General features: G+C 37.7%; 1 protein-coding gene across 8 annotated transcripts in view; it reads left to right on the plus strand.

The window, feature by feature from the left end:
• Positions 1–27,455, plus strand: part of ACOX3 (acyl-CoA oxidase 3, pristanoyl) — a 45,275-nt gene that overhangs the window by 1,707 nt on the left and 16,113 nt on the right. For 6 of the 8 annotated variants that reach the window (XM_074822022.1, XM_074822021.1, XM_074822020.1 and 3 more), the window contains 13 exons: positions 2,496–2,674; positions 4,204–4,437; positions 5,459–5,530; positions 6,968–7,057; positions 9,034–9,177; positions 10,035–10,123; positions 19,575–19,671; positions 20,099–20,281; positions 21,680–21,802; positions 23,370–23,490; positions 23,959–24,078; positions 24,673–24,786; positions 26,432–26,547. In XM_074822022.1, the coding sequence (XP_074678123.1) occupies positions 2,507–2,674; positions 4,204–4,437; positions 5,459–5,530; positions 6,968–7,057; positions 9,034–9,177; positions 10,035–10,123; positions 19,575–19,671; positions 20,099–20,281; positions 21,680–21,802; positions 23,370–23,490; positions 23,959–24,078; positions 24,673–24,786; positions 26,432–26,547 (1,671 nt within the window). In that variant the 5' untranslated portion in view covers positions 2,496–2,506. Of the gene's footprint in view, positions 1–2,495; positions 2,675–4,187; positions 4,438–5,458; positions 5,531–6,967; positions 7,058–9,033; positions 9,178–10,034; positions 10,124–19,574; positions 19,672–20,098; positions 20,282–21,679; positions 21,803–23,369; positions 23,491–23,958; positions 24,079–24,672; positions 24,787–26,431; positions 26,548–27,455 lie in introns of those variants that run through there. The other 2 variants (XM_074822026.1, XM_074822025.1) reach the window with 2 other exon arrangements.

Consider the following 27,455-nt stretch of genomic DNA (forward strand, 5'->3'; position numbering starts at 1 on the left):
CTGGTGAAGGGTCTGGAGCACATGTCGTATGAGGAGCGGCTGAGGGAACTGGGGTTGTTTAGTCTGGAGAAGAGGAGGCTGAGGGGAGACCTCATCGCCCCCTACAAGTACCTGAAAGGAGGTTGCAGAGAGCTGGGGATGAGCCTCTTTAACCAAGTAATAAGTGATAGGACAAGAGGTAATGGCCTCAAGTTGCGCCAGGGAAGGTTTAGACTGGATATCAGGAAGTATTTCTTTACAGAACGGGTTGTTAGGTGTTGGAATGGGCTGCCCAGGGAGGTGATGGAGTCCCCATCCCTGGAGGTGTTTAAGAGTAAGGTTGACTTAGCGCTGAGAGATATGCTGTAGTTGGGAACTGTCAGTGTTAGGTCAGTGGTTGGACTGGATGATCTTCAAGGTCTTTTCCATCCTAGACGATTCTGTGATTCTGTGGTTTCAGGTTGAAATGCCCTTCCTCAATGCCTTTTTTGCCCCCCTCTCTTTTATTTCCAAACCTGTTGCTCAATACTGGGAACTGTACCTTCCTAGAACTTACTCTGAAGTCACATGCAGAAACACTACCCTGCAGTCCTCTTCTACTATGTCTGTACTGTCCAGAACTAGGAGATTACCTCCATAAAAGGATTAGGTTGAAAGAAAAGAAATGTAGCAAGTAACAGAAAAAGTAGAATGCCAAACTGGTAGTGTCTGTAGGTTATTATATTCATAGTCCTTATTGAGCCCTCAGTGCCTTTGAGAACTGCTTCTTCCAGCCAGTCCCCTTGTTATAATGTGGCCAGCTTATGCTCCCCCACCTGATCATTTTTGCATTTTACAAGCATGACACCGATCTCTCCATCTGTGTAATGTGATGGAAATTGCCGTTGCCATGTGAGCAGGTGGCAACAGAGGGCACTCCGACATCTGCTTCTGGAAGCAACTAGAGGCATAAGCCTTTACTCTTTGGGCCAGGGTAAAACACAAGGAGAGATCCCCCTTCTCTCCAAAACCAGTGTGGTTGTACCTACAGATAACGAAATCCTGCTGGTTCAGTGAAGTTTTGCAGTGCACTTGCATGACCCATTATATATACACGACAAAATGCCAGCAGACTTCATGGGGCCATACCGCTTTTGATCCCGTACACAAGAGTCTAAGGCCAACACAGCACAGAAAACTAAGTGTATTCAGAAAAAAATGTTTAGTGGGAAGACAGATTAAAAATGTTATAACGCACCAAATAACAGAAATGAAAATTTAAACTTAGGGAAAAATGAAGTTGAATTGCGAAGTTAGTACTTAGTATTATTTAAAATTTATTCCTGAATATGGCAGTATGACACTTAAGTGCACACCTACATGCTTACAATTTTCCAAAGCTGCATCTTCCATGCAGAAGAAATGCCCTGTAGTTTTATGTCTTTTGTAGAAGTCACTACTCTGATAGTTTTATTTTACTTCATTTATGTAGGTTTTATCTGTACCCTTTACAGACCCATTGCAGACCGGGCCTCCTGCTTGTCCCATTCACCTGTTCTGTTCAAGTCAATGTTAGTGCTGAACAGCATATTGGTATTGTTCTAGTTTCACAATTCTAAATGTTCACCATAACAAAGGAAAGGAATAGTATATAGGGCTAGAAATGTTTGTTTTCCCTGTGTAAGGTCACCTGTTTGTTTCTGTGCCACAGTTCTAATGGCCTGGGCAGATACACCCAGGTAGTGCAGTGCTCACATAGCCAAGTGGATCTGTGGGAGCCAGCCCAGTTCTGGACAAGATTAAATGAGGCAATATGCAGAATTTTACATAAATTTGTTTCTTGCAATTGGGGTACGTGAAATAAAGATTTTATTACCCACTTACTCTTTCATATATTCAGCCAGTGGAAGATAAGGGCAGAGTTCCTACCATTTTGCTGATGTCTTCTGTCTCATGTTTATGCGTGAAGAACAGCTCATCACTTCAATTCTATAAAACCAGACCTTAACGTATAACCAACGCAATTAGTTAAACGTTGTTTAAATGTTAACTAGTAACGTGGAGATAAAACAGGCAATTCCTGCATTTGAACAGCACTTTGTATGCATGTTTGGGTGCTTTTATATTTTTTTTTTTTTACATTTAAATTAGAAGTGAGATAACAATGACTCGCATTATGTTATTAAAGACTTTTTTTGCCTGGATCTTTTATCTCATCCCTCCTTTCTTATTATGCAATATTAACCAATGGTGTTCCTGCTTAATATTTGGCTTATTTAAAAAGGTTTAGCTCATATTTTAATAATAAAGACCATGTAATTAATTTACCTTCGCTTCAAGGCATTTTTTTCTTAGCTCGTACCAAGCCCATTGAATTAGAAAAATGGAAGGGCAACCTTTTAGTTGGCTCTGCACTGCTATACTCATACATTTGAATAAGTCTATGGATTTAATTAACAACCCTTTTGATTTATTTTTATTACTAAAAATTAGGCAACTGTGGTGCTTCAGTTTGTATCTTTTCTTGTTTTATACAGTTTAGCTAACAATGGCATCCACACAGAATCTGAAAGAAGCCACTGGCAACCACAGTTCGTGGGAAAGTTTGCTACCAGATTTCCCTAAAGGACCACTTTGCAAATACCGTAAGAAAGCTTCCTTTAACTGGAAGGAGATGGCAGTGTTACTAGATGGCAAAGATATCATCCAGTTTAAGGTAAACTTTGCAAGAATTATAACCATCTTTTAATTTTGGACATATCAGTAGAAGAAGTAATTTTCAAAGGGAGAGTATTTACTTTAATAATACTCTGAAGATATGAAGCATGCAGACATTGTTTTTCCATATCCGATTTTCAGAGCAGAACTGCACTTTTAAGCAACCTACTTTGCTGTCTCATAAGGCTCATTTCGTTACTGAACATCAGTACAGGGGAGACCAACAAGTGCTACATTAGAGAACTTCAATGTTCATTTCAAACTGAGAAAGAACTATATTCTACAATGTTTCTTTACTGTACTGTTTGCATTAAATCGTATATCCCATGGTTTTACAATGCACTTAAGCTGAGCTAAGTTCATGCTACTCTCAAACGTAGTATATCTGTCTTCGACTGACATAATTTCCTGTGATCTTCTGTGCTTGCATTAATGCTTATGTGGCATTGCAGTTGGACAGTTTAGCATGCCTACCTCACTGAAAGCTAACCCTACCAAAAAAAGAGGTTAATTGCAGAACAAGAGATGGTGTGGGAATGCATGACTTGGAGATGTGGGAGGAGACAGAACTGACTTTTTTGAAGGTGGTATAGATTTGCATGGATTTAAGCTAATCTTGAACATTCGCCATAATTGTTAAAATCTTAGAAGGTGGATCAGAGAAATCAAAAATGCCTTGTTCTGCATCTGACTGATACACTTAAGAGCACATTAAAAGCACGAGTGCTCTGTGTCTGAGGGAGTTTCAGTGCTGTGTGGGCAAATAGTGTTGTTCAGAGAGAGGGAATGACCCTACCTTTCAAAGAAAGGCACAGAAAATCTGGTTTTCGCCCTTCTTACTGTGTCATTCTCTTCAGAGAGGAGGAAAGGACTTGAAAAACCTTTTTAAAAGATTTTGCCTAAGGCACTGCACTTTTTTTTTCTAAATTACATGAAAGACAACTAAGAAGATGTGGCTATCTTGAAGACACAGGGATCTGAGATAAAACAGTGCCATAGTATATCATCTAATAATAAAAAAGAACTAATAAGAACTAATCTAAAAGAATGGCTGCATATGATGGTTCCATTAAATGGAGTATATTTCCACTTTCATCTGGGATCAGAGCAGTTGTGATTACTTAATGGCTTTACTATTATGGCATATTTCTAACTGAATGTAGCCTTTAGAATTTTACCTTTATTCTCAGATTGAGGGCCATTGCCCTTTATATCCTACCAGCAGCTTCATATAGTGAAACAATGAAGCTGCTATAAAAACCAAGTAAGTTTCACCATACTGTTCTCTTACGTTCAGAGAGATTACTTCGTGACAAACTTTCATAAAATTTTGCTGCGTGAACTGTATATATAATGACAGACTGTTTAAATAGATAATTTTAATTCTCTGGGGTTTTGGCTTTATAAATTTATATCTTCCTATCAAACGAATGTAGCTTGAGGCCTAGTATTATCCTAGAAGAATATTAACTTGTTTTGTTAACGCTTTTAGATTAACATTCTCATGTCAGTTTTTTCCCCCTGAAGAACAAAATCTTCTCTGCTCTGGAAAGTGATCCTCTCTTTGCTCATCATCCTGGAGAAGATCTGTCCCGTGAGAAGTATCAGGAGCTGACATTCCTGCGCTGTAAAAGGCTCTTTGAGTATGATTTTCTTACTCAGCAAGAGATCGCAGAGAACCCATTAAAGATATTTCATATGGTCCTCTGTATAGGAATGTACGATTGGTCTCCATGTATCCAGTATATGTTACATTGCGGTGTAAGTACAGTTCAAAAGGTATAGTGATGTATCTTTGAATTTAAGTGTCTTGTAATACTGTAATTCCATTGCTTTCTGCCCATTTTATTAACTATATCTTTTCCAAGTCCTTTGTTTTAAAAAATGAAATTCATTTTAACTGTTTAGAAGAATAAGACAGCTGTGGGATAAAGTTAGTAGATGTTTGTCATTAAGCCCTGTCTCCACTGGAATCCCATCTGGAAAGTAAAGGTGGAGCGGTATAGACAGAGCTATAGAAAGATATTTTGATGCCTACAGTTCCACCTTCTTTTGTCCATTCCTCTGCCTCTTCTGTAGGGCAGTAGCAGCCACAGAAGTTGGTTGTTGAGCCCTATTTGGTGCCTATGCCTTTGCTACAGATACAGGTATCCTTGCCTCACCCTCAGTGTGTTGATTCAGGGCAGAATCCAGAAGGAACAGAAACCAGTGTAAAGTTTCTCACTGACATCAGTGGCTGGGATTCTGTTCATCAGTTGCTGCCTAGATGAGTCTTTCAGAAAGAATACTTGACATAGCTGGTCAAATAATATTACTTGAATTAATTTATTATTACTATTCACATGGAAGGGGAGGGTCTGGGAATTACATTTTTGTTATGTGAATAGCCATCTAGAAAAACTGAAGGTATGTTTAAAAACAGTGTTCTTGTCTGCTCCTGAAGCAGCTACCTCAGTTCCCAATCCATTTGCAATAAAACAAACTAGAATAGCGTTGAAGTTTTACTTTACTCAAGGGGACATCAATAAGGACAAGTGGAAAGTGAGCTCATTAAGCATTTTAAGAGTTTGCAGTGAAGGCCTGAACAGGTTAGAGCTGTGAAAATTCCAAGATCAAATCCTGCCATCCCTCCTCCAGCTGTAGTCTAAGTAGTAGTTTACTGTGCAGCCTACTTTCCCATGTCCCTTTAATGGACATCACTGTTACAGATTATTAAGCGTGTACAATTTGTGCTTTCCATCTTGGGGTCGCTGATTTCATTCATAATTCTCTGTTTTTACAGGCATTTGGAGGTACACTTTTGAGTGCTTCTGGGAGGTTTGCAGACATTATGGAACAGATTTATGGCATGAAGGTAAATTTTTTCTTTTTGATAACTTGTGAGAACTGGGCACCATCAGAACCATGGCACTACCTGCACCCTTGTGTTATTTCTGATCTCTTTACATACCGAGGTACTTGTAAATAGTGACAGAAAAGACCAAGGAGCAGATTGAAGTACTGAGCCCTGACTACCCTCACTGCTAGCTATTATGCCACTTCCTGGATCTGTTTTAGACTGTCCAAGTTAACATGCAGACAGCTTGGGGACTTCTCCCAAAATGCAGTATAGATGACACTACACCAGTTCTGTCTCCATCCACAGTCCTTTAAGAGTATATCCTAGCAAGTTTTGCCCACAGACGCTCCCACCTCCCCCATCTACATCATACACCTTGCAATGATGCTTTAAATACTCCATTCTGATGCTATAAAATGGAAAAAAATAATGTCTTAATGCCACAGAAACACCACGTAGAGTCCAATGGAAACTCAGGACCAAATGCCCTGCAGAGTAAGTGCAGCCTATCTGATATAGAAAGAACTAGTCCTGAACAGTTTCTCCTGTCTATGCCATTTTGCCATGTGGGCAGCATTCACGATCTGGCCTGACCCTATTTGATTTTGCAAGATATATGTGCTCAGCACACTCAAACTGAGCTTCATGCTTTTTATGTTATTCATTATCACTTCTTACCTTTTTTTTTTTTTGCCAACCATTCACCTTCTTCGCTTATTTATTTTTCTGAAATTCTGTATTTATCTTTCTGCTCGTAGAGAACCATATACTGCTACATAGTTCTGATTTGATAGCCTGTGTTAAAGATCAGGATGAATTCTTTTAACGACTTTCAGTCTACACAAAAGCCTGACGATATGTATTTGTCAGAATAATTTTGCCTGAGGCTACAGGTTTATTTATATTATTTTAACTCACTTGCTTTTCAAAGGTTTGCTACTTAAGAGTATGTACTATAGGCCAAACCAGTCTAGGGTAAAGGATTCCAGTATGCACATTTCACTGTGGCTTCAAGCCGGCAGTGTTCCCACATGCTACTGAGAACCAAGTGTATGCATACATTGATCTGATACAATTTTATCCCCTTCAATAATGTAAGCTATTTGCAATTTTGCAAATAAATAGCCACATTCTGTTTTTCTCCTGACTTTGGGAGTTCCCAGAACTGCTTGTAATGCAAGCAGATTGCCGATTTTCATCATGGAACAGTTCTTCAACCCAGACAGCTGAAAACTTAGATACCTGCCTGAATGAGTCAGCCATCACCAAAGGAAAAAAGTACCTGTTACCCTACTGCAGGCATGATGTCCTAGCCTTAGGGTTACATTTGACTGGTTTCTTGTAGTTGCAAGTTATTTTTCAATAGCTGTATTTGTAATCATTTGAAAATCTTACCATGTTAATTGCTGTAATAAAGTAGTCTTGAATTGTGCCTCATATCTCCTTGTTTAGATTTTTGGATGTTTTGCTCTGACTGAACTCAGCCACGGAACTAATACCAAAGGCATACGGACTACTGCCACGTTTGATCATAACACTCAGGTTAGTCTTTAATGCACAGGAATAACGTTTGAGACTGTCAGACTCTTACTTGCTAACAGGACAGAATGATTCAAGGATTTCTTGGATTAACGAGAAAGAATCAAGTTAAACTCCAAATGTTAAAAAAAAAAGAAGTCAAAGTTCAAAACATTGGAGGGAAGAGTGGTTTTGGGGAGCTCTGGTTCAAGAAAACCGAAGCAGACAAGCATATCACAGTTCATGTGCTGTGGATGCCTCAGTTCAGAGACGGCTCCCTCTCCCCTTCGTTTATTTCTAAGAGGAGGAAATGGATACCTGAAAATAATACAGTTAAGGGTGGATGTGGGGATTTCAACAGATAAGCATGTTCCCACACAGCTTTCCAGTGTTCGCAAAACAAAAGGTCTTCTGCATTAGTATTTTTGACTACTGTAAATAAGTGCATTTAACACCCGGAGTACTTTTAAAAAGGAGGAAAGGCATTCCATTCCAGCAGAACAAAGTACAAGAAAGTGGAATGACTGTCTGTCAAATATCAATATTTACAATAAATCCAGAAATTTCTGTTTTCTTGTACAAATAGTTAATTTAGCTTCTGTTTTTGATACAAAATAAAGATAGCATCCTTCTCCTTTGTTGTGTCTCTTAAGGAATAGCTGGACATGCAGATTAAATTGTCTTTTGTCTTTAAATATGAAGGCTTTATATATGGCAATTAGGATTATTTCTTGAGGATCAGAAAACGAATTACAAAAATGAGGTAACACGGCTATTGAGACTGAAAGAACGAAACAATAAACTGCTCTATTAGGATACTGCTTGCTAGTCATAATTTGTTTTCTGAAATCAACACTGCTGCAGAAATAAATTCATTGTCCTAAGATTTTTTTCAGTAAATGAATAGAACTCATTGTAGTTTCACATTGAGGGAGAAGAGACTAGAAGTTAAGAGAGGAGACTGGTAGAACTTTCTCTCTCTCTTTGTCATCTACATGCTTGGTTTATGCCAAGTTGAATTTAAAATGTGTTATTTAATGTCCCAAGGAGGTAGGCTCATCATCTCCCCCAAAGACTGTGGCATAGTATTGCACTACTGTATAATATGGGCGCTGTTGCTGTCAACAGTGTCGCTCATATCTGTACTTCATGAAGTGGCCTCAGAAGAATGAGAAATGAGAATCATAGATTTGAAACATAAGATTTTGTATTCTTCAGTAGAACAACATTCCAGTCTGCATTTTTTCATCTACAAGCAATTCAGTGATCATTTATGCAACATGGATGATCAGATCCCTTTCCAGAAAAGTAAACAACCTTGTGAATTTGGCAGCATGAAAAGTTCCGTTTAAATAAATTGAGTTTTAGGCTGGTGATGAGTGCACTGCAGTAAAAGTGACTGAAATGACTAAATCTTTGTTAAGATCATGAAGCTCTGAGTTCGGATTTCTTTTACATCCAGAAAGCACACTATTTGGAATCTAAAAATCTGAATGCTTAAGCTATGCCTAAATTTCAGGATATGTGTATTCTTCAGAATTCCCACTACTCATGGTCCCCCAGTTGTCCAAGCTGGGAAGCATGCTACCCTTCACACTGTCAACCAGGCTTGCTTTCCACACAAAACTGTGTGAGAAGGTGGTCCCTGCATAGGTTTCAGCCCTCACAGTCGCTCACATGGACTCACAGCTCAGCTTAACGTAAGATCTAGGAAATGCTTCCAAGTCCATCACCTTGCTTTACTTTTCTTAACTGCTTAAATGAGCAAATAAAAGGCTGAATTTCAGGCTTTACAATGAAGTAGTGAACTTTTCAGCTCTAAATTTTTCCTAGCTACATGTATTCTCTCCAGAGTTGAACACTAAGAGAGATCTCAGCTGTTGAAGTAGAGTACAGAATGAAACCCTAGCAGTTAATGGAGGTTTTCAAAACATTACCATGGTAATGAAAAAAAACCAATTATGACTTATATAATTTGCTCCTTTCTTTCCTGGCTACAGGAATTTATCATAAATACTCCTGACTTTGAAGCTGCAAAGTTCTGGGTTGGTAATATGGGGAAACATGCCACTCATGCAGTTGTGTATGCTCAGCTCTACACTCCTGATGGACAGTACCAAGGATTACATTCCTTTCTTGTACAGGTAGGGTAGAAATATTGCTAATCTTTTTGCTTTTTGTGGGGAGCGGGGTCAAATTAAAGACTTTCTGTTATGCTGTTATCTATATCTGACCAGCAGATTCTTTAATTAATGCCTTGAACATTTATTGCAAATTAACTGTACTGTTTTTAAATATTCACTGATTTTGTGATGGTTGTACCACTTTTATACTGTTTTTATACAGTTTTCTGCAAAAAATTCTAAAAATACCAAAGAGCTGAAAAGCCTCCAGATTATCACACTACCTATATAGTTAGAACTAACCTATGCTATATGAAGTCATGCAAGTCCTGGATTGGACTTAACATGATTTATGTCTGCCAGTGCTGCAGGCAGGTCTGCATGAAATCTGCAAGCTTCTACCACAGAGATCAGTTTCTAAGATTAAAGGCATCAGAAAATATGGCAATGCAGTAGAGAAGTACATAGTAACATGAACTAGTTGCAGGCTGAACAGAATTTATTACAAAATTGGGCAATGTCTCAAAGCTGATTGTTACATAAAAGTTCCGTTGATTCCTACTATGTCTCTGTACACCTGAAGAAGGTTTCATTGCTAGTCTGATGAGAGCAGTCATCAAGTGTTAAGGCATATTTAACACAGTGATGTAATTAGTGTCATATTACCAAAGTAATTTTCATTAAGGGATCTATGTCCTGAATGAGAGGATACATAAGTACAAGGTATATCCAGGATTATGTACTTGAAAAAAACAGAGAGCTTTCTTTAGCATTAATAACAGAATACAAGTTGGGAATATCTTCACTGTTTGAAAAGTTCAACCCATAACTTTCATTGTTCCACAACTGAAATAATGTTTCATTCCACTTCTGTGCAGATTCGAGATACAAAAACTCTACTACCAATTCCAGGTGTGATGGTAGGTGACATAGGAAAGAAACTTGGGCAGAATGGGTTGGATAATGGGTAAGTCAATCCATGTGAAGGAGGAAACATTCTAGGTTATACCACACTGTAGTGGTGCAAATGTTCTCCTGTGTCAGTTCTGTCTTCTGAGGTATTTGCTAGTGGTTTTAAGTTGTTGGTGTTTCTAAAAAAACCCCAAAAAACTGGAGATTGAAAAATCCTGAATTTCAGTATTTTCTATCTGAATAACCCTAGTCTTTCTGCTTCTCTCGCTTTTTAGAGTATGAAGTGCCACTGATACTCTGAATATCCCCAAACATTCTTGCAGTCATAGACTCTGCAACAGTAATAATGAAAAAAAACCCCAAATCCATTAAATTCTGAGTACTTAATCAGCCTCTCCACCCATCTGGGTGTAAGCCCTTAATTATTTTGTCTGTAGATTTCCAGCCCACAGAAAGACTAATGGAGGTCCACAGAAAAGGTTTATTGTTAGTAAAGATGTAAGATTAATGAGACCCAGTAGAGAAACTAGGTACCTTGTTTAAACCATGGGATTTCTGGACTAGTCTTGTTCACTGCAGAAGAGGAGAAGGTTAGTTATTTTTTTGTTTTCTCTGTGTATGGTTGAAATAAAAAGTACCTGGGCTCCATTTCTGAGTCATGGATTTCAGTGGCCTTACTGTGTCTCTACTAACCAAAGGTGTCTGATGGGGAGGAGAGACAGTGAGGGAATTAAGGTAGATTTCTGCATTAAAACATTCATTATGTAAAAGTTATGATTTAAACCCCTGTATTAGTTATATAACTCTGTGTAAAGGTAGAGACCTGAAATAGCAAAGTAGGGCAGTGTCACTTCTTCATGCCTCAAATTTACCTCTCTGTATTGTTTCCGTTCGTTACATATATATGTATTGTCCTTCATAACATGCCATTGCAGAAAACAAAGTAAAAACATCCTAAGGTATCCTACTTTCAAATGTAGTGGCTTTGTCTGGCTTTCCAGAAGGTCATAGGCCTTCTGTCGTTTGTACCAGCCTCCTCCTGATGTCCCAAAGAGCCTATAGTGGCAAAAATAGCACTGACTTTTATGTTTATGTAGCTCATTCTCATTTGTGCTCTGTTGCTTGAAGACACAGATGAAATAAAGAAAAAAATACATAGAAAATTAAGTTTTATAGAGGAAAAATGTGAGAAAAGGCCTGGAAAAGAAGGGGGTTTGGGTTTTGGTATTTTTGCCAGCATCTGCATTACAAACTAGTAGCCACCAGATGGCACAGCAACATGGGCCTGAGCAGTCTAAATTTAGTTCAGCTTCATATTTCTGTAGAAATGTTCGAATTCTACTGTTCCTTCTTAAATTGCAGCATAGTTTTATGCAACATGAGGAAGAAGAAGAGTGTGCTTGTCACACAACATCAAAATGCATGTAATTTTAAAATCCATTTACCCTATTGGGAAAAATAGAGCATTTCTTGAAATTTTGGTATAACTGAATGATCTGAGATGATAATCCACATGATACACTGTAAATAAAACATACCAATGACTTCATATCTTAATGTCAGATGGACTCCCTTATCTTAGTTATGTACATTACATGTCATTTAAAGCAATCATAGGGCATTCTAATCTTTCTGTTTACTTTGCATATGCTGCTTTAAAAAAAATATTATTTTCTTCTAACAACATGCCTGAGGAGCCCCAATCATGGATCTAGATCTCTTAAGTATGGATTAAGACAGTCCCTGCACTAGAAAGCTTAAGACAGCACATGCAGATTAAGATAAGAGGAAGGAGTGGAGCCCAAGGTTACCAATAGATACCCTTCCTTCAGCTGAAAACTCTAGGAGCCTGTGCTCCTGATCTACCTCAGCTATTTTCTTTGGAGAGGTCTGAGGCTAAATGCAACATTGTTCACAAGAACTAGAGAACTAGTTTTTGCTTTGCAACTTTCCTGCTCACACTGAGTTGTCACAAATGTCAGGACTTGTATATACTGCTTCTCAGAGGTGCACGAAGGCCTGGATGGGGACTGTAGTACCTTTATAGCTCTGCATTTGTTTGCAGAGATGACAAGCTGTGCCACTCTAGAAAATGAACTGTTGGTTGCATGATTTGCAAAATGCCAAGATTCGCAGGGAGACATTCCACAAAGACACTGCCTTGTCAAGGTGTTCTCCTAAGCAGTTAGTTTAGTAATCTTATATCCTAGTTTATCCCAGAGAAAGCACACCCTGCAGTACAGAAGCCTGCTGTGTGTGGTGATGAGAAAATATTCCATTATGCTGTGATTACAAGTGTTAGTCTCTACTGCATGCTTTGCCAGTTTTTTGAATGTATGTGTGAAGTCTGGTTCAACTACCATAGCTACTTAGTAAATCAGATATATTTCCATGTAGTTACACTCAGGATAAATGGTCAGAGTGAGGCAAGAAGTTTATGCTACTAATTTTCCATATGGGTACAAAGAGTTAAGCTTCTGAACACTTGTGAAGGACATGGGGAAGAAATTCCAGAGCTTCCTTGGAAAATGCCATTGATTTATGCAGAGAAGGTGATTGTAGTTGTCCCTTCCGGCTTTGGAAAACAATTAATCTCTTGGGTCATTTGGCTGAAAGCTGGTTTCTTGCTAATGCAGAGTATAATGTTTTCAGTAACAGAAGGAATTTCAGAAGTAGTGTGGGAATTTTTGCAGTGTAAATCCAATTGACTAGTCTGCTCCTTCTAAATCTGTCTTTCCAAATAATTCTCATAGCTTGATAATTGGAAGGTCCAAAAATCACGTGGGTTTTGCAAGTCTTTGTAACTTCAGCTACCCTGACAAAAAAGAAAAAAATCACTTTTAAATATTTTAAAGTATTTTTTCTTTCTCTCTGTCATTTACAACAATTTGTGTAATCAATATATAAATGGTTAAAAATAGAATTCCAGTTTTTCTTATGAAGAGTTTAGACTGGTTTTGTGTTTTGTTACCAAAAAATAAGTTAGACTGCCACCAGGGGATGCAAGTGCTTCAGTCTTTGTAATATAAAAATGTCCACCTGTTGCTCGTGTTCTGGCAGTCTTCGAAATATGCTGTTCACTGAGGTCCCAAAATGGAAGTAGCTGAGGAACAAAACAACCACTAAAAAAACTCTGGGTATTTGGGATCCAGAGGCTTTTCAGTAAAAGGCATGGCAGGCATAAGAGGAGAGACATAAAACAAGAGCTTGGAATAAGTGCTGATATGCATTTCTGTTTCTTCCCTTTGTGGGTTTTTTTTGTCTACCCTTGCTAACGTAACATTACCAAAACTATCCATTACTGCAGTCCACGTCAGTGAATGATGGCCACTGACTGAATTGGTGGTGAACCAATTCCATGTCCAGCTGCAACTAACAGCAAATTCCTGCTTTCCCCAATCCATAAATGGAAATGATACCCAACTGAATCTGCACAGGCGAGTTTGAAAATTGGTTATAATTGTGTTTCTTAAGTGGTGCTTTTGGTTATAATTGTGTTTCTTAGGTGGTGCTTAACATGCCTGTCTTTGTAAAACATGTTCTGAGCTCGTTCAGCTGTATCCACTGATAACATGTATACAGTTGTTTGAGCAGACAAAACCTGTGATAAGGGAAGAACTAGTGAAGTTAAGGTGTTGAAGATACAGCAAACCACTGCCAGATAGAAAGCTATTTATTTTAACTGCATTCTTTGTAGGGGAGAAAAGGGTCTTTCTGGGAGAAGAAGAATTGTTAACTGTATCTAATTATAATGATGGACTTTGGAAAACTGAAATTTTTTATTAGTTGTCTAACAGCCTTTCATATACAATTAAAACGTGATCAGTCTCTCCACACTTACAACATGCTAAGACATTCAGCATGTTCTCCAGCAGTCACTGAGGCCAGATTCAGTTTTCTGGATACTGATAACAAATCAAAACACCCAGGAGGAAATGGGTAAAGGGAATTTATTGGGCAGAAAAGCAATAAATGTTGAAAAAGAATCCCTCCTGGAAAGAGATTGCAGGTTCTGAAAGCCCTCACTACAATTCATTGTATATTGTCAAAGATAGCATACATCACACAACCGCCAAGCCTTTACAGATGACTTTTAAATGGTTAATTCATTTTTTTTTATTTGTTACTATTTCAGTATCAGTGCCAATAACACATTAAGATTCTGCTACTGCTAGTTTAAGGGCAGAACAAATGAAAGTCTAGTCCTTTAAATGGTTTTTGTCTCCTAGTATTTATCCTTTTAACTCATACAAAGATTTTGCAATGGTTGCAGTTATTTCACTAGGAAGATAGGAGCTCTAATACATGGGTGAAGCCTAAATAGTTTCTGGAGCCTCATTTTACAATCTGAAGCAGTAGTTTGGTGAAGATAATTTCCATACTCAGCTTTGGTCATTTGCTTCTACTCCCACACTTTTTCTTTGTGCTGGGACAAACATTTATGTAGCTGTGTAGGGGACTCATCTAGGGAACTGGAACTGCCTGAAAACTAACCCAACAAAAAAACCCCAAAGTTTAGCTGTCTTCAACCAGATCATTTGTCAGGTCTGGTTCACTGCGAGGCCACGGAAGAGGCTGTTCAGTACAGGCAGCGGGACAGTACAGGGATGTGAATAAGAAAGCAAGTGTGGAAATCAGTCCCGCTTCTCAAATAAACAAGCTTATGCTTGTTTAACATTTTTACTGTCTTGCAGCCTCTGATCAGAGTCACAAACAATTGCAGTAGTAATGAAGCAGCTACAAAATAAAAATAAACGTCAAAAATGCCTGTACCTGCACTTACGTTATTTGAGTACAGTACTGTCAATACTTCAGTCCTTGTGAACAGTGCCACTTTCACAGTTAAACCAAATATTTTGCAAGACACATATTGCATAATTGCAATTTAAGTCAAAACAGTGATTTTTGCAGTAGGATCATTGATATTTCCCTGGTTTGAGCTCTCCACTTAGTATCTACAGTCCAGGTTAGACACTGTGTGGGTACATGCAGTGCTGTGCACATTGCTAAGATGTGGTCACATTGCTGAAGAGTGCTGCTTTATCCCCTCATTTTTTCTCACTTAGATGTACCTTAAAACTATGTAGCCATAGCTAGTTCACGCTGACAGTCACTTAATGGTGCTAATGCGGAAAGGAAAGGTATATTCAGATCTGGTCACACATTTGTTCTGTGACCCACAGAAATACATCCTTGTGTCTGCAGTGAACTTCAAACAACCTTTTTTCTCCCTTAGCAGAGCTCTGTCAGCTTTCAACAGTTGCAGGAGTCTGCACATCTAAAACTTCTTGCAAGAGTGGCACTTAGACTGTAAGAACTTTAGGGTGAGTGGGTCTTGAAGTGTGTCCATGAAATCCATTAAGATAGATTAGGAGGCCTATAAAATGCTATTTTGTTTTATCATTGCTATTGAGCATTACTGTTTACAGAGTTGCCTTCTTAGATTAGAGCCTTGATTGTAGAAACTAGAGCTAAAATGCTGCCTTGTGGTTTTCCCCAGCTTCTCCGTAACTCTTCTCAACTGTAAACTTCCTGTGAGTTCCAGTCCGGCATATGTGGCTGTTTTCTTTTCTTCTGCAAGTTTTTTACCATACCTCTGAAGTGTTATTCTTCCCAAGGTTTACTGTATCCCATAAACAGCCGTGAGATCACTTGACTCACAGCCTTCCAATACCATTCACCTGCTTTCTGTTTCTGGCTGGAAGGATTGAAGGAACTGTCACTGCACCATCTCTAACGTAGTCAATAACAAAAGCTGGCAGGAAAAGCATTTTAGTGAGTCTGAAATTCACCAAAGCATGTTTGAGCTATTTGTACTATAGGTAACAGCTTATTAATTTAGTACTGGCAAAAGGAGCCTTGTAGCTTTTCCAGCTGCTCCTTTTTTATCAGCATTACTGCACACCAGATGAATTATTATTGCATGATTTAAAGTCAGTAAGATTAACTTTGCTTGAAATGTTCCTTAAACTACTGGCCAAAGAACCCAGACAAGAATGCTGCTGTTGGAATAGCACTTCACTCTGCTCAGGTAATCTAGGTAGAAATCTATGTGATACAGTTTTTTTTACCTGTGGGCTACATGATGCAAAATTGCACATTGCTGTAGAGCCCTGTGATACATATTTAAAGTGGCAGCTATCTGTCTTTCTTGCTGAGAGGTCTTCATCCCAGTCACATGATTTGCTATGCAGAAGAGGCCCTAAGTAGGGTAGCTTTCAAACCTATGGCCTTGTCATCACCATGTGAAATTTAGCAATTTTCCAAACTTGCTGGTACATATCCCCATGACTGTGTATACAGTTCCATTATTGTAAGATATTTCTTCAATTCTTTAAGGAGATTTTTCCGCTAAACTTGGTGACAGATGTGGACCATGTCTATTCACTATGCTTTCTAGGCTAAAAACCATTAGAAATGTGATCGTTAACTTCATTAAATCTTACTATTTATTTTTAATATGTTCCAATATCAAGTTCAAATTGGCCAGTATGTCTAACAAATTCAAATAACAACGTTCTTAGAGAAAGAGCGTAACAGCAGTTGGCAGTGATCTCACAAGGTTGCCTAACTCCCAGGTCATGTTTTATTTTCAACACTGGTGCTTATAGGCAATATATCTTATTTCTTTACACATGGGAATTCTCTGTGTGATTTTTAATTGCTACTTCTGTCTCTCTCTTTTGCTTCTTAAAGCTTTTGTTACCTTATATTCATCTATTTTGATAGCAGCTTACAGAAAAAGAAAGAAAGAATGTATCTGTAATGGACAATATCAAGGGAAAAAGCTAAACTTTCAAAAACTTGTTGGAACGAATTTTGATTTTAAGAAAATAGATTATAATTATTGGAAATGTAGTATTCTGGTTCACTAGCAGTGAAAAAAATTTTTAAAATAATTCTAGGTAATCTTCTATGTGGTACAGAATTAGCTACATTATATTTATGTCAGACAGATTATAATAAAACTTCCTACCAGATTTTATGCTCTTTCCAACAAAAGACCTCCTCTAGATTTAACTATGTGGGATTGTATCACAACAGGTGAAAGGCGGTAAAACTGTTTAGGTTATTTTGGGTTCTGTTTTATTTGGCACATATCTGCCACATGTTCAATAATCAGGCTTGAATTTCCTAAAAGTAGGTTATTAGTATATAGATTTATATATTAGTAGATTGGAATTTGCTTTTTAAGAACTCTAGAGTTTCAAGCATGTATTATTAGTATAAATAATTTTCTAAAACTGAACAGCTTTGCTGAATGAATTGAACTAATCCTTACAGTGTAAAACATAAAAGGACAATTTGCCCTTTTGTTCATTGTCATTACTACCATGAATCTTACCATTCATCACGCACAGAAATAAACATGCTCCAAATATGTATTTGCAAAGAGAAGGCGCAAGAACTGGAGCCCTTTGAAATTTCTTCCTAATCTGTGCCCCAAAGATTGTATCATCTCTTTTGTTAGATTCCAGTTTTTATCACCCATTCAATGGCTTTTTAAAAATAATATTTCATTGCTTTCTTCCATGCATCTTTTTCTACTTGGGAGGGATCCTTTATAAACATCCATGAAGTTCCCTTACTTTCATCACTCAGATTCCTCCTTAAAATTCTTACTTGCTCTGATGACTTAGAAAAAAATGCCAATGCTTAGCTGTCAACGTGCTGTGACTGGCAGGTATTATATCAAGAAAGTATTCTTCAGTAGTTAGTGTCTGACTCACTGTTTGTTTGAACACATTTGTAACTTCTTGCCTTATGCTTGGATTGTAAGCTCCTAGGAGGAAGCACCTTCTTGTAGTTCTATGAGTGTACAGTAACTAGGAAAAGAGTGCTAAACTAGGGACCTAAACCTTGCCACACACACTCTTCTGTAGTTAAAGTAATGAGTAATAATAATTAAAAAGCTCAAGTTCTGTCTAACATGCATGCTATTGCTTTAAAGTATTGGGAGTTGCTATACAGTTTTAGTTGTGATGGATTTTATTTGGGATATATAGAGCAGAAAATGTGAATTTAACCAAAAGATCGTTTTTGAATGAGATTTTTTATTTTCAGTGATGTGAAAAAACATTAACAAAGACAGAAATCAGATTTTTGGAAATTCTGAATTTGCTTCTGTTACAAAGTAGTGTTATCTCACTGAACCTGGCACTTAATAAAGCACTTTTTAGCATCCTTAAGGCCAGTGAGCAGCTGGTTCTTGGTTAGGATAACATGCTTTCCTCTGTGGCTAAGTCCAAAAATACTATGTATCTCTAAGGCTGAATAAATTCAGTATGCAGATATGTTTCCTTGGAAACAACTCGTAATTTTAAAGCACATGCAGCAATGCAGCCCTGATGTAATTTATTAATGTGAAAGACCTGGCTCTCGTGAGTCTTATTAAATAGATCAGCCTGTATTGGCAGGAAAAAGGAATTTGCTTTGATTACAAATACAGCTTTTCAAGTGCTATTAGATACTGAGATATTCATGAGTAGAGCTGATACTACTGCTGTTGTGCCAAGTTGTATTGCCTGTTTGGTTGAAACAGTTCATACACTTTCTTCCTGAAGAACACAAATACTCAGGACATTCTGCCTATTCTGACAACTTCCTTCTTTATTGCTGCTAGTGTGCCACAATTTAGAAAATGTTATCTTGCTCTTCCTTTTTAAGATGCCACATTCCAGGGAACAGAAATCCGAGTTTGAGTTTAAACAAAGGAAAATTCTACATTGTTCCTTCTCAGAGTACTGTTTCAGCTATGTCCTCATTTGCATTGCAATAACATGAATGATCCTCACAGATCTATATTTTAGACTCATAAAAATATATAGTGTCTCTATTCCAAAGCAGATTGGACTGAGCAACACTTCAGTAAAGCATATGGTTCAGCAGAATTGTTTGTGGCAGGGAATTATTAGGAGTCAGAATGGTCTAGTCAGGTTCTAAGCAGGAGAAGGAAGTTGTTCATCTTCCCAAGCTTTTCAATAGCTGAGATATCAAGCTAAGTAACTTACCTAAACTCATGCAGACTGAGAATTCAGTTCAGGTTTCTGGACTGTCGGTGAAAGTGTCTGTCAAAATACCTCTGTATAAGGTCTCCAGTAAGTAACTTTACCTGTCCCTCCCCTCAAACAGAATACATTGCTCATCCTTCCATGAATTGTTTACTTCTTTACCGATGAAACTGCCGAAATGGTCTCATAGTCAATGAAGTGTTTGTCTTGGTTTTGTAAGCATCATCTTTTTAAAAAAAAAACAACAAACTGAAGAGTTTTAACAAATAATTTCCCATCTTGAATTTCCTCTGTTACTCTGAGTCTGAAAGCCTTTGTTCTCCTAGTCATACTCCTAAAATTACCTACCTGGCTTGATGGACACTGTTTTCAGTTTACTGAGATGCCTGAGATCGTTGTGCAATTGTGTCTTTGTTGTGACCTTTGTTCTGTAATGTCGATACCTCAGACTATGTCGAGGTAGGTTTTACATTGCTTGTGTATTTGTTTAAACAGATTTGCCATGTTCCACAATGTCAGGATACCTAAAGAAAACATACTGAATATAGCTGGAGATGTCACAGCTGAGGGGAAATACTCAAGTTCTGTCAAGGTATCAATCAAGGTTTTGTTTCATTAATACAGTCCATTAAATACATAAAGGTATAAGTAGTTAAGAAATAGAGCATGGACCTCTCGTGTTGGGAAGTATCTGGACTGAAATAAGGCTGTTGACAATTTCGAATGACATAGTCAGAATGATGTTTTTTTAATTGCCTTTTAGAGATGTCTCAACTCACCTTAGTGATTTTACTGACTTCTTTCACTTTGCAGTACCCCACTGATCCAAAGTATTTTAGAGAAACTACTTTGAGTCTTCCCTGAACGCAGATAACTGTCTTATCTGAACGTGTTGAGAAAAAAAAAAAAAATCAGCCAGTCCTCTGGGCTTCTGATCATGCTACCAGAGTTGTGTCTTTATGAGGGATGTAAATGGAATGTTAGCCTCACCATTCAGTCTGTGCTTTTTATTCATTCAGGATGTTAAAGAGCGTTTCAGTGCAGCTCTGGGATCCTTGTCCTCTGGCAGAATAGCGATCACAGCAGTTTCCATGACCAATTTAAAGCTTGCCGTGTCAATAGCCATTCGCTTCTCAGCAGTTCGCCGTCAGTTTGGACCAACTGATGATGAAGAAATACCTGTTCTTGAATACCAAACACAGGTAAATACTTTGGAATTCACATCTACAGACTTTTATAGAATGAAACTCAGATTCAGATCTACTGCAGACCAAAACAGCGATACTGAATATTAGTGAATTTAAAGTTGTCTGTGTCATCCAGAGTGTCATTCTGGTACACCTGTGGGGGTTCATTCCAACTCAAGGCCTTCTCCTGGCACAGTCAGGCTTTTGACATAAGTTCTTGGAATAGAAAACCCAAAATATTCATGTTTCTCTGAAGTACATAGAAACATTTGTCTTCTAAAATAGTAACCTTTTCAGAGAAAGACTGCCTTCTATACACACGTGAAAGTACTGCCGATGTAGAAACTAGTATTTGTTTAAAAATGTCAGTGCCTCTTTTGCTGCTATGCTAATTTTCTCTTTTTTAGCCTTTGTACTTTAAAAGTATAGAAATCAGTGACATTAATTGTGGTGATGTCTCAAGCTAGCACTAATTTTAAGAGGAATATCACCAATGTTTTTCTGCAGATTATGTTTTTGCTCTGAAAAAATAGAACAAGAGTATGTAGGGCAACTGGGAAATAGAGAAAACTCAGATCTGCTGAATGAGAATGATTAGTATATAAGAAGTGCTGAAAACAAACCTCCCCAGTTTGTCCTGGCAAAGTGGGTGCTTTTTTCCGGTTTGCACTTAGTCTTGCAACTTTGAAAGATTTCATGGGTTTCTACAAACTGGCAAAAGCTGCCTTCTTTCCGCCTCTTCTTAATAAGCCAGGGTCTGCTTCCTGCTATTCTTCACATCTCTTAATAAGCCAGGGTCTGCTTCCTGCTATTCTTCACATCTCTGAATTTTTCTCAGTTTTGGCTTCTTCTATGGGCTCTGCTTGCTGAACCTCTCATTCTCTTCTTGGTCTACCACAAAAGCTTCCTTAAGCAGTTTCTCTTTTCCTTCATGGGCTCCAAGTTGCATGGAGCAGCAAAGATGCTTTTTTCTCTGCTTCCCAGCCATTTGTTTTCACAGAATGCAACCAGCACTAACGTACATTCAGTAATGAACAAGCAAGTGAAACAGATACAATCTCTGCCATGTTGGTACTGAAGAACCACATGAATCATGACTGGCCCTAGCATGCCTGACATTGTGTAAACACAGGGCAAAAATATGTCATTGGTCCCCAAGCTTCAGTGAACTTTTGCACTGGTTTAACAGAATGTTTATCACAAATTCATAAAATGCATGAACTAGAATAATGTAACTAACTTGTGTATAGAGTAGTTACACTTAATTATGTTTGTAGATGATTATTGTTAAGTTCTCCATAGAACAGTTTCGCCATTTGAACAATGAAGAATGAATGGGTTGGTTCAATATTATATATAACTATAAAAAATATATATCAATTTGTGATCAAATCTATTTAACTTTTATTCTAGCAATGGCGTCTTCTTCCTTATCTGGCTGCCACATATGCCTTAGATTATTTCTGCAAATCCCTGTTTGAGAACTTAGCAGAATTTTATTTAGGCTTATTGACAAAGCAAAGGAGTCAGAGACAGGTGAGATATTTACACATTTCTTCTTTGCTATAGTATATTGGAAATTGTTAAATGAAGGACCTACTTAGAAGTCTTAGGCCATCTTACAGTCAAGAATGCTAGAGCAATAGAAATATGGGACATACAAACTAATGATTAAAGTTGCATTCAGAAAAGCATCCGAAACAGTTTTGATGGAGTGTTAAAGTTTTACTGATTTCTGTAGGATTTAAGGTTATGTTCCCTTGCAGAATTGTTTATCATAAATGTGTGATGATAATGCAAATTCAGTTTATAACTGTTGTAAATGATACTACAGGGGGCATATGTCAAAGACTTTCCAAAATGTTATTATTCTTAGTTCCTGCACAGACTCTGTGAGTCTGGCTTGAGTTTGTACTTGTATTCATGCATTAGGATAAATATTTCATTCTCATCCACAGTCAGACCGTTGGAAGTCACCCCTTTACAGAGGAAATAGTTTGATCTGTCTCTGTGCAAGGACTGATTCTCAACCAAAATAACTGCAGTATGTTTTCTAATAGCATAGAAATTTTACTTATTTTTTAAAATTTTGACAATATTAATTGTTAGGGCCTACACACTGGCTGTGTATTGCTCAGACCTCACTTAAACACTCAGGCTTTTTTCAGCTAAAATAAAGATTTCAACTGAAAGATTTGTGTACTAATGGCTGGCTATTCTAATTTCTCCTCTTTGCGCAAACCACAGAAGAATTAGTTTGACTTTTTTAATCTGATATTTTATCTCTGGAGGTCTCCAGTACATTCACTCATCTTAGACAAAACCATGGCTATCAGAAAAAAAATCGTGATAGAAAAAAATCTGATTGTTGACAAAGTTAAGAATGTAATCCTTATGAACTACTTTTGTTCTACAGGACATCTTAAAAAAAAACAAAACAAAAATAAACCAACCAGGGAGTTACTCTTAAACAAGCTTTGGCAGTATCATACCGCTCTCTCTGGAATCTGGAATTCCAAACACATTTTCAAAGGAGGGCCAACAGAGTTAGTGTAAATGCAGGCTACTGTGATTCTCTGGAAATTGAGAGGGTGCATTTAAGTTTTCTTACTCTTTGCAAAATTGATGCTTGAAATATCAGTGAAAACTGTGTAAGGCAGTAAATACTATAAATATCCCCTTGCTGACTAAGGGATTGCTTATGTCACAGAGGGGTAGAAGCTTTCTCTGTACATGCCACCTTCAACCACCTGCCTCACCAGATTTGGGAGGAAAAGGTTGGCAAGCAGTGAACTGTCCCATGCTATGCCATTGTCAGCTGGCTCATCTGAGCTAAGATGTACCCATGTGTCCATTACCTGGCACAAATTATTGCTGTCCTATATAAGAAAGTTAGTGCTGAAGGTTTTTCAGTTGTGGCAGGGTTTTTTTGTGGCAGTAAATAATATGCTCTGCTCTCACATAGATCTCAGAAAATTTTATGTATGTATTGACAGTTACTCTTTTCATCATTTTAAAGTAGTACCCATAGCTATGGCTTTTAACTGGTCACAAACACTTTGTGTAAAAGTTATTACTTACTTGTAACTTCTTTTTCACAAAGGCTGATTTGGGACGTGAGATTCATGCCTTATCTGCTGCCAGCAAACCACTGACTTCTTGGACTGCTCAGCAGGCAGCCCAGGAGTGCCGAGAAGCTTGTGGAGGACATGGTTACCTTGCCAGTAAGTTACAGACTACTACATACACGGATATGGAAGAGAATGGTTACACTGATGTGTTCTTTGACTGTTGTTGTGTCATGGTGTCTGAATTTTAGCAATATGTTTAGAAAGGGTTTTTCCCTCGTATCCATATTTTCATACCTGATATCACAAGAAAAAAATAAACCCGTGCAGCATCTGCACCAGCATTTGGACAGACTGTACATGTGATTCAGTCTCAGTTCCAAAAATAAATATGCAGACTTTATAGATAAAAATTCCCCTTGTAAGATGAATGCCACACTTTTCCAGTATATTCATTTTCACAAGCTAAACAGCGAAATTTCAAGTTCATCTGTTGGTAAAAATAGCTATACATACAGAAGCAGACAACTCTCTTGCATTTTGTCACAGGATACTTATTTAATTCCTCTTAGCTTCCATTAATACATTGAAATATATTAAATTGTACACTTGTTTTTATTAAAGTGAATCGTCTGGGTGAAATCCGAAATGACAATGATCCAAACTGCACATATGAGGGAGATAACAATGTCCTGCTTCAGCAAACCAGCAACTACTTAATGAGCTGGATGGATTGTATAAGAGGTAAGTTGTCATTGTGGAATCCTATGCTAGACCTAACAGTGTGTAGCTGATGAAATTAGGAGGTAATTTCGTACTGAAATAATTTTGTAGAGCATAAATAATGTGCTACAGACTCCATCATATGATACATTCACAATACACAGATAATTGCTGCAAGAAATATTCTTTCTCCTAAGTTTTGCAGAAGCTGGCTAGATGGTTTGCTATGCCTAATCAGGTTCAGTAGTATCTTGCTCCCCAAGAAGTGCAGTTTAGTTCAGTGGAACTACTACTAAAGTCATAAGCCTGCGTATCCTCTGCTCATTGTACTTAAAACAGTTCGCATAACCTAACTTGGTAGCAATATCCATCAGTACATTTTGTAGTTCTCTAGATTTTGTTTCAGTTTTCTAGCAGTGTGTTTCACCAGCAATAGGAGTTGAATCTTACGGGACTTACAGGCAGACGTATCAGGTTTTTCAGCACTTGTCTACCAGTACTCCTTTGACTGGACTGGGCCATAATAAAACAAATATCAAGTTGTAATAGGCTTTTATTTCCAAAGAGTGTGATTTCTTTTCTCATAAATAATTTTTATTTTCTTTGGTATTTCAGATAAAGTTCCTTTTGAGTCCCCTTTTGGAACAATAAATGTTTTGCAAGACTACCATGATATCCTTGGTTGGAAATTCACACCCATTAGTGTTGAAGATTGCATGGACTCCTCAGGTAGCCTTCTGCTGTTGTTAAACTGATTTTAGAATCTTAAATTCCTTTCCAGAGGAAAGGATCCAGAGATTTGAGATTCAACCTCTGCTACTTATTAGATATTTGTCATATTACTGTTTGCCGACTTTCTTTGTATTATATGCAGAACATAGTTTGCATTTGGAAAGGTGTTGTATTGTCCCCAGCCTCAATTCTGGAATGGAGGATAGCATCAGATATTTTTCTTCCATTTTGTTCCATTTTGAAATAGCATTTGTGATCTCGGTTTTTTTGCTACTGTATTGTTTTCAAGTGAAACTGTTGTAAGGGGCATTGATTACCACTACCTTGTATCACTATAATATCTTATTTCAGAAAAACATACAAGTGATTTAGAAATACGTTGAAAAGGCTTTAAGTGTATCTGCTTTAGACAGTTACTTTTGGTTGCATAGAGAAAAATGAGTAATGGTGAAAGAAAATTCCCTGCAGTTTTCCTGGCTTACTCTGCTATAATCAAATCAAGCATGATATTAGATGCCATTCCCACTTTTTATCACTGTGAGCCCAGATTGGCTCTTGGAGGCAAGAATTAACAAAGAAATGAGCAAATAATGAGATAGTGACAGGGCAAAAGTGAATCTGTGAAACTGAGAACATACTGGGGGAAGAAACTCCAGTCTTAATATATAAGGGGCGATTGAGTTGTTTCATAGAAACCACTCCAGTGCTCAAATAATTGCAAAAAAGTTGGACTTTGGGTAGCGATGCATAGTACTAAGTGAGGTAGTATCATAGTAGCTGTGGGGTAAAATCTGAACAGCTTCAAGACACAAAGGCTTCTAAGAAAAAGACTGGCTCAGAACAACTGCTTGCTTTCTTCTTTGTTGTATGTCTCCAACTTGTGAAATCCAGCAGAGCACAAACTGGTAGCTAAGCACATGTTCTCTCTTCTCTTATAATACGTACTGAACCAGACTATGAATCTGTTTATTGTTCCATTCTGTTAGAATCTGGACTGTTAATTTAGGCACCTAAATTTAAGCAGCATGTGAACACTCACAATTGCCTAAATAATATTCTACATTAAATCTTAAGCTAAGACACAAACAAGGAGGAGTCATATAAGGACTTTATGCTGAAGTACTTTTTTCCTTAATAGTTCCAGGCTGCTCTAAATAACGCACTTATGTACAGAGCAGGTCATGCAAACGCGATTACATTCAGCCACCTGTGCAATCTTAGAAGTCATGTGCTTCCATGAAATGTGGACTGTCTTCTGTTCTTGTATTCTCGGAAGAGACTGAGTACCTTGAAGACCTAAGTTGTAATATGGGAAGAAAATAACAAGCTAAAAATATTGGATTGAGTCAGAAGTCTAAATTGAGCTGTGGATATACCTTGTCTTTTAGCTTGGGGTCAGTTTGAACTAGTGTATGGTCAGGCATGGTATGTCTTCACTGTACAGTTACAATCTGACTGCCTTGACCAGATGTTATTTACTGCATCTGCAGTAACAGGCAAAGTGTCATGTTAATGGATTGAGTAATTAACACTTTCACTTTTCATCTTGGATAACAAAAACTGAGACTGCAGTAGAATCTGCATGTCACTTTTTGCATTATAAATGTGAATATTAAGAATTTTGGTTTTCTCTTTTTCACAGTTCCTTTAGCAGCGTATAAATGGCTGGTTTGCTACCTGCTCCGAGAAAGTGACCTAAAGCTGAGCAAGGAGAAGCAGTCTGGGCGAAGTGATTTTGAGGCAAAAAACAACTGCCAGGTAAGACTTACTCAGCTTTATTTTATTTACTTATTTTCATCCAAGTTTGTCAGATCTTGTTAGTTTTACCTTCTTGTGTCATGAAGTACAATTTCCTCAAGCATAAAGTGGCAAGTGGAATAACTAATAAAATATAATACCTGTCCATGTGCATTGTATTGAACATGATAGCAGGAGGGCAGTTAGCATCAGCAGAAGTCTTCTTTCCCTTCAGAAGAGTTTCAGGCATGTGCTGGGTGATGTCTGTAACTTTGATAACACAACTTCTGAAGACTAAATCTACTACTATTAAATCTACTGCAGCATCTGATTATTACATCTCCATCTGCTCTAGTGGCCAAATACATACTGTAGGAAAGAATCTTGCTCTGGCAGGTAGGTAAACTAGATGACCTAATGGGTCTATTCCATCTCTAATTTTTATGGTGCAAAGTACTCATGAAAGATACCAGACTGACAGCATTGGAACTTGAAAAGGAAACATTGACAGTCTACATATAGCAGATCCATTCTCTCACCAGAGAGTTTTAACAGCTAGGAATGGCTTAACTCCAAATTTCAGTGTATATCCCCAAGCTCCCCAAATTCTTCTGTTACCTCCATGAGAAAAACGGGCTTGCATCCAGGGAAAGAACACTTGTCATTTGTCACTGAGGAGAGAGAGCTGTTCCCTGAAGATGGCCAGTGTCATTCACCTTATCTGCAAAGCTCATTAAAAAACATCAGGAAGGAATATTCAACTGCACCTAGAAAGAGTCAGCCTAGCTTCAACAGGGGATGGTCTGCATGAAACCACTGGTAGAGTGGAGGAAATCTTTCCTGTTTTTCCCTGAGAAGCAGCTTATTAGAGAAACTCTTCAGGGTCAAATTCAGAATAGGAATTGCCAGAAATTCAAGTCTGATTAACT

The sequence above is a fragment of the Strix aluco genome, chromosome 4 (genome assembly GCF_031877795.1).
Source record: "Strix aluco isolate bStrAlu1 chromosome 4, bStrAlu1.hap1, whole genome shotgun sequence".
NCBI classification, from domain to species: domain Eukaryota; kingdom Metazoa; phylum Chordata; class Aves; order Strigiformes; family Strigidae; genus Strix; species Strix aluco.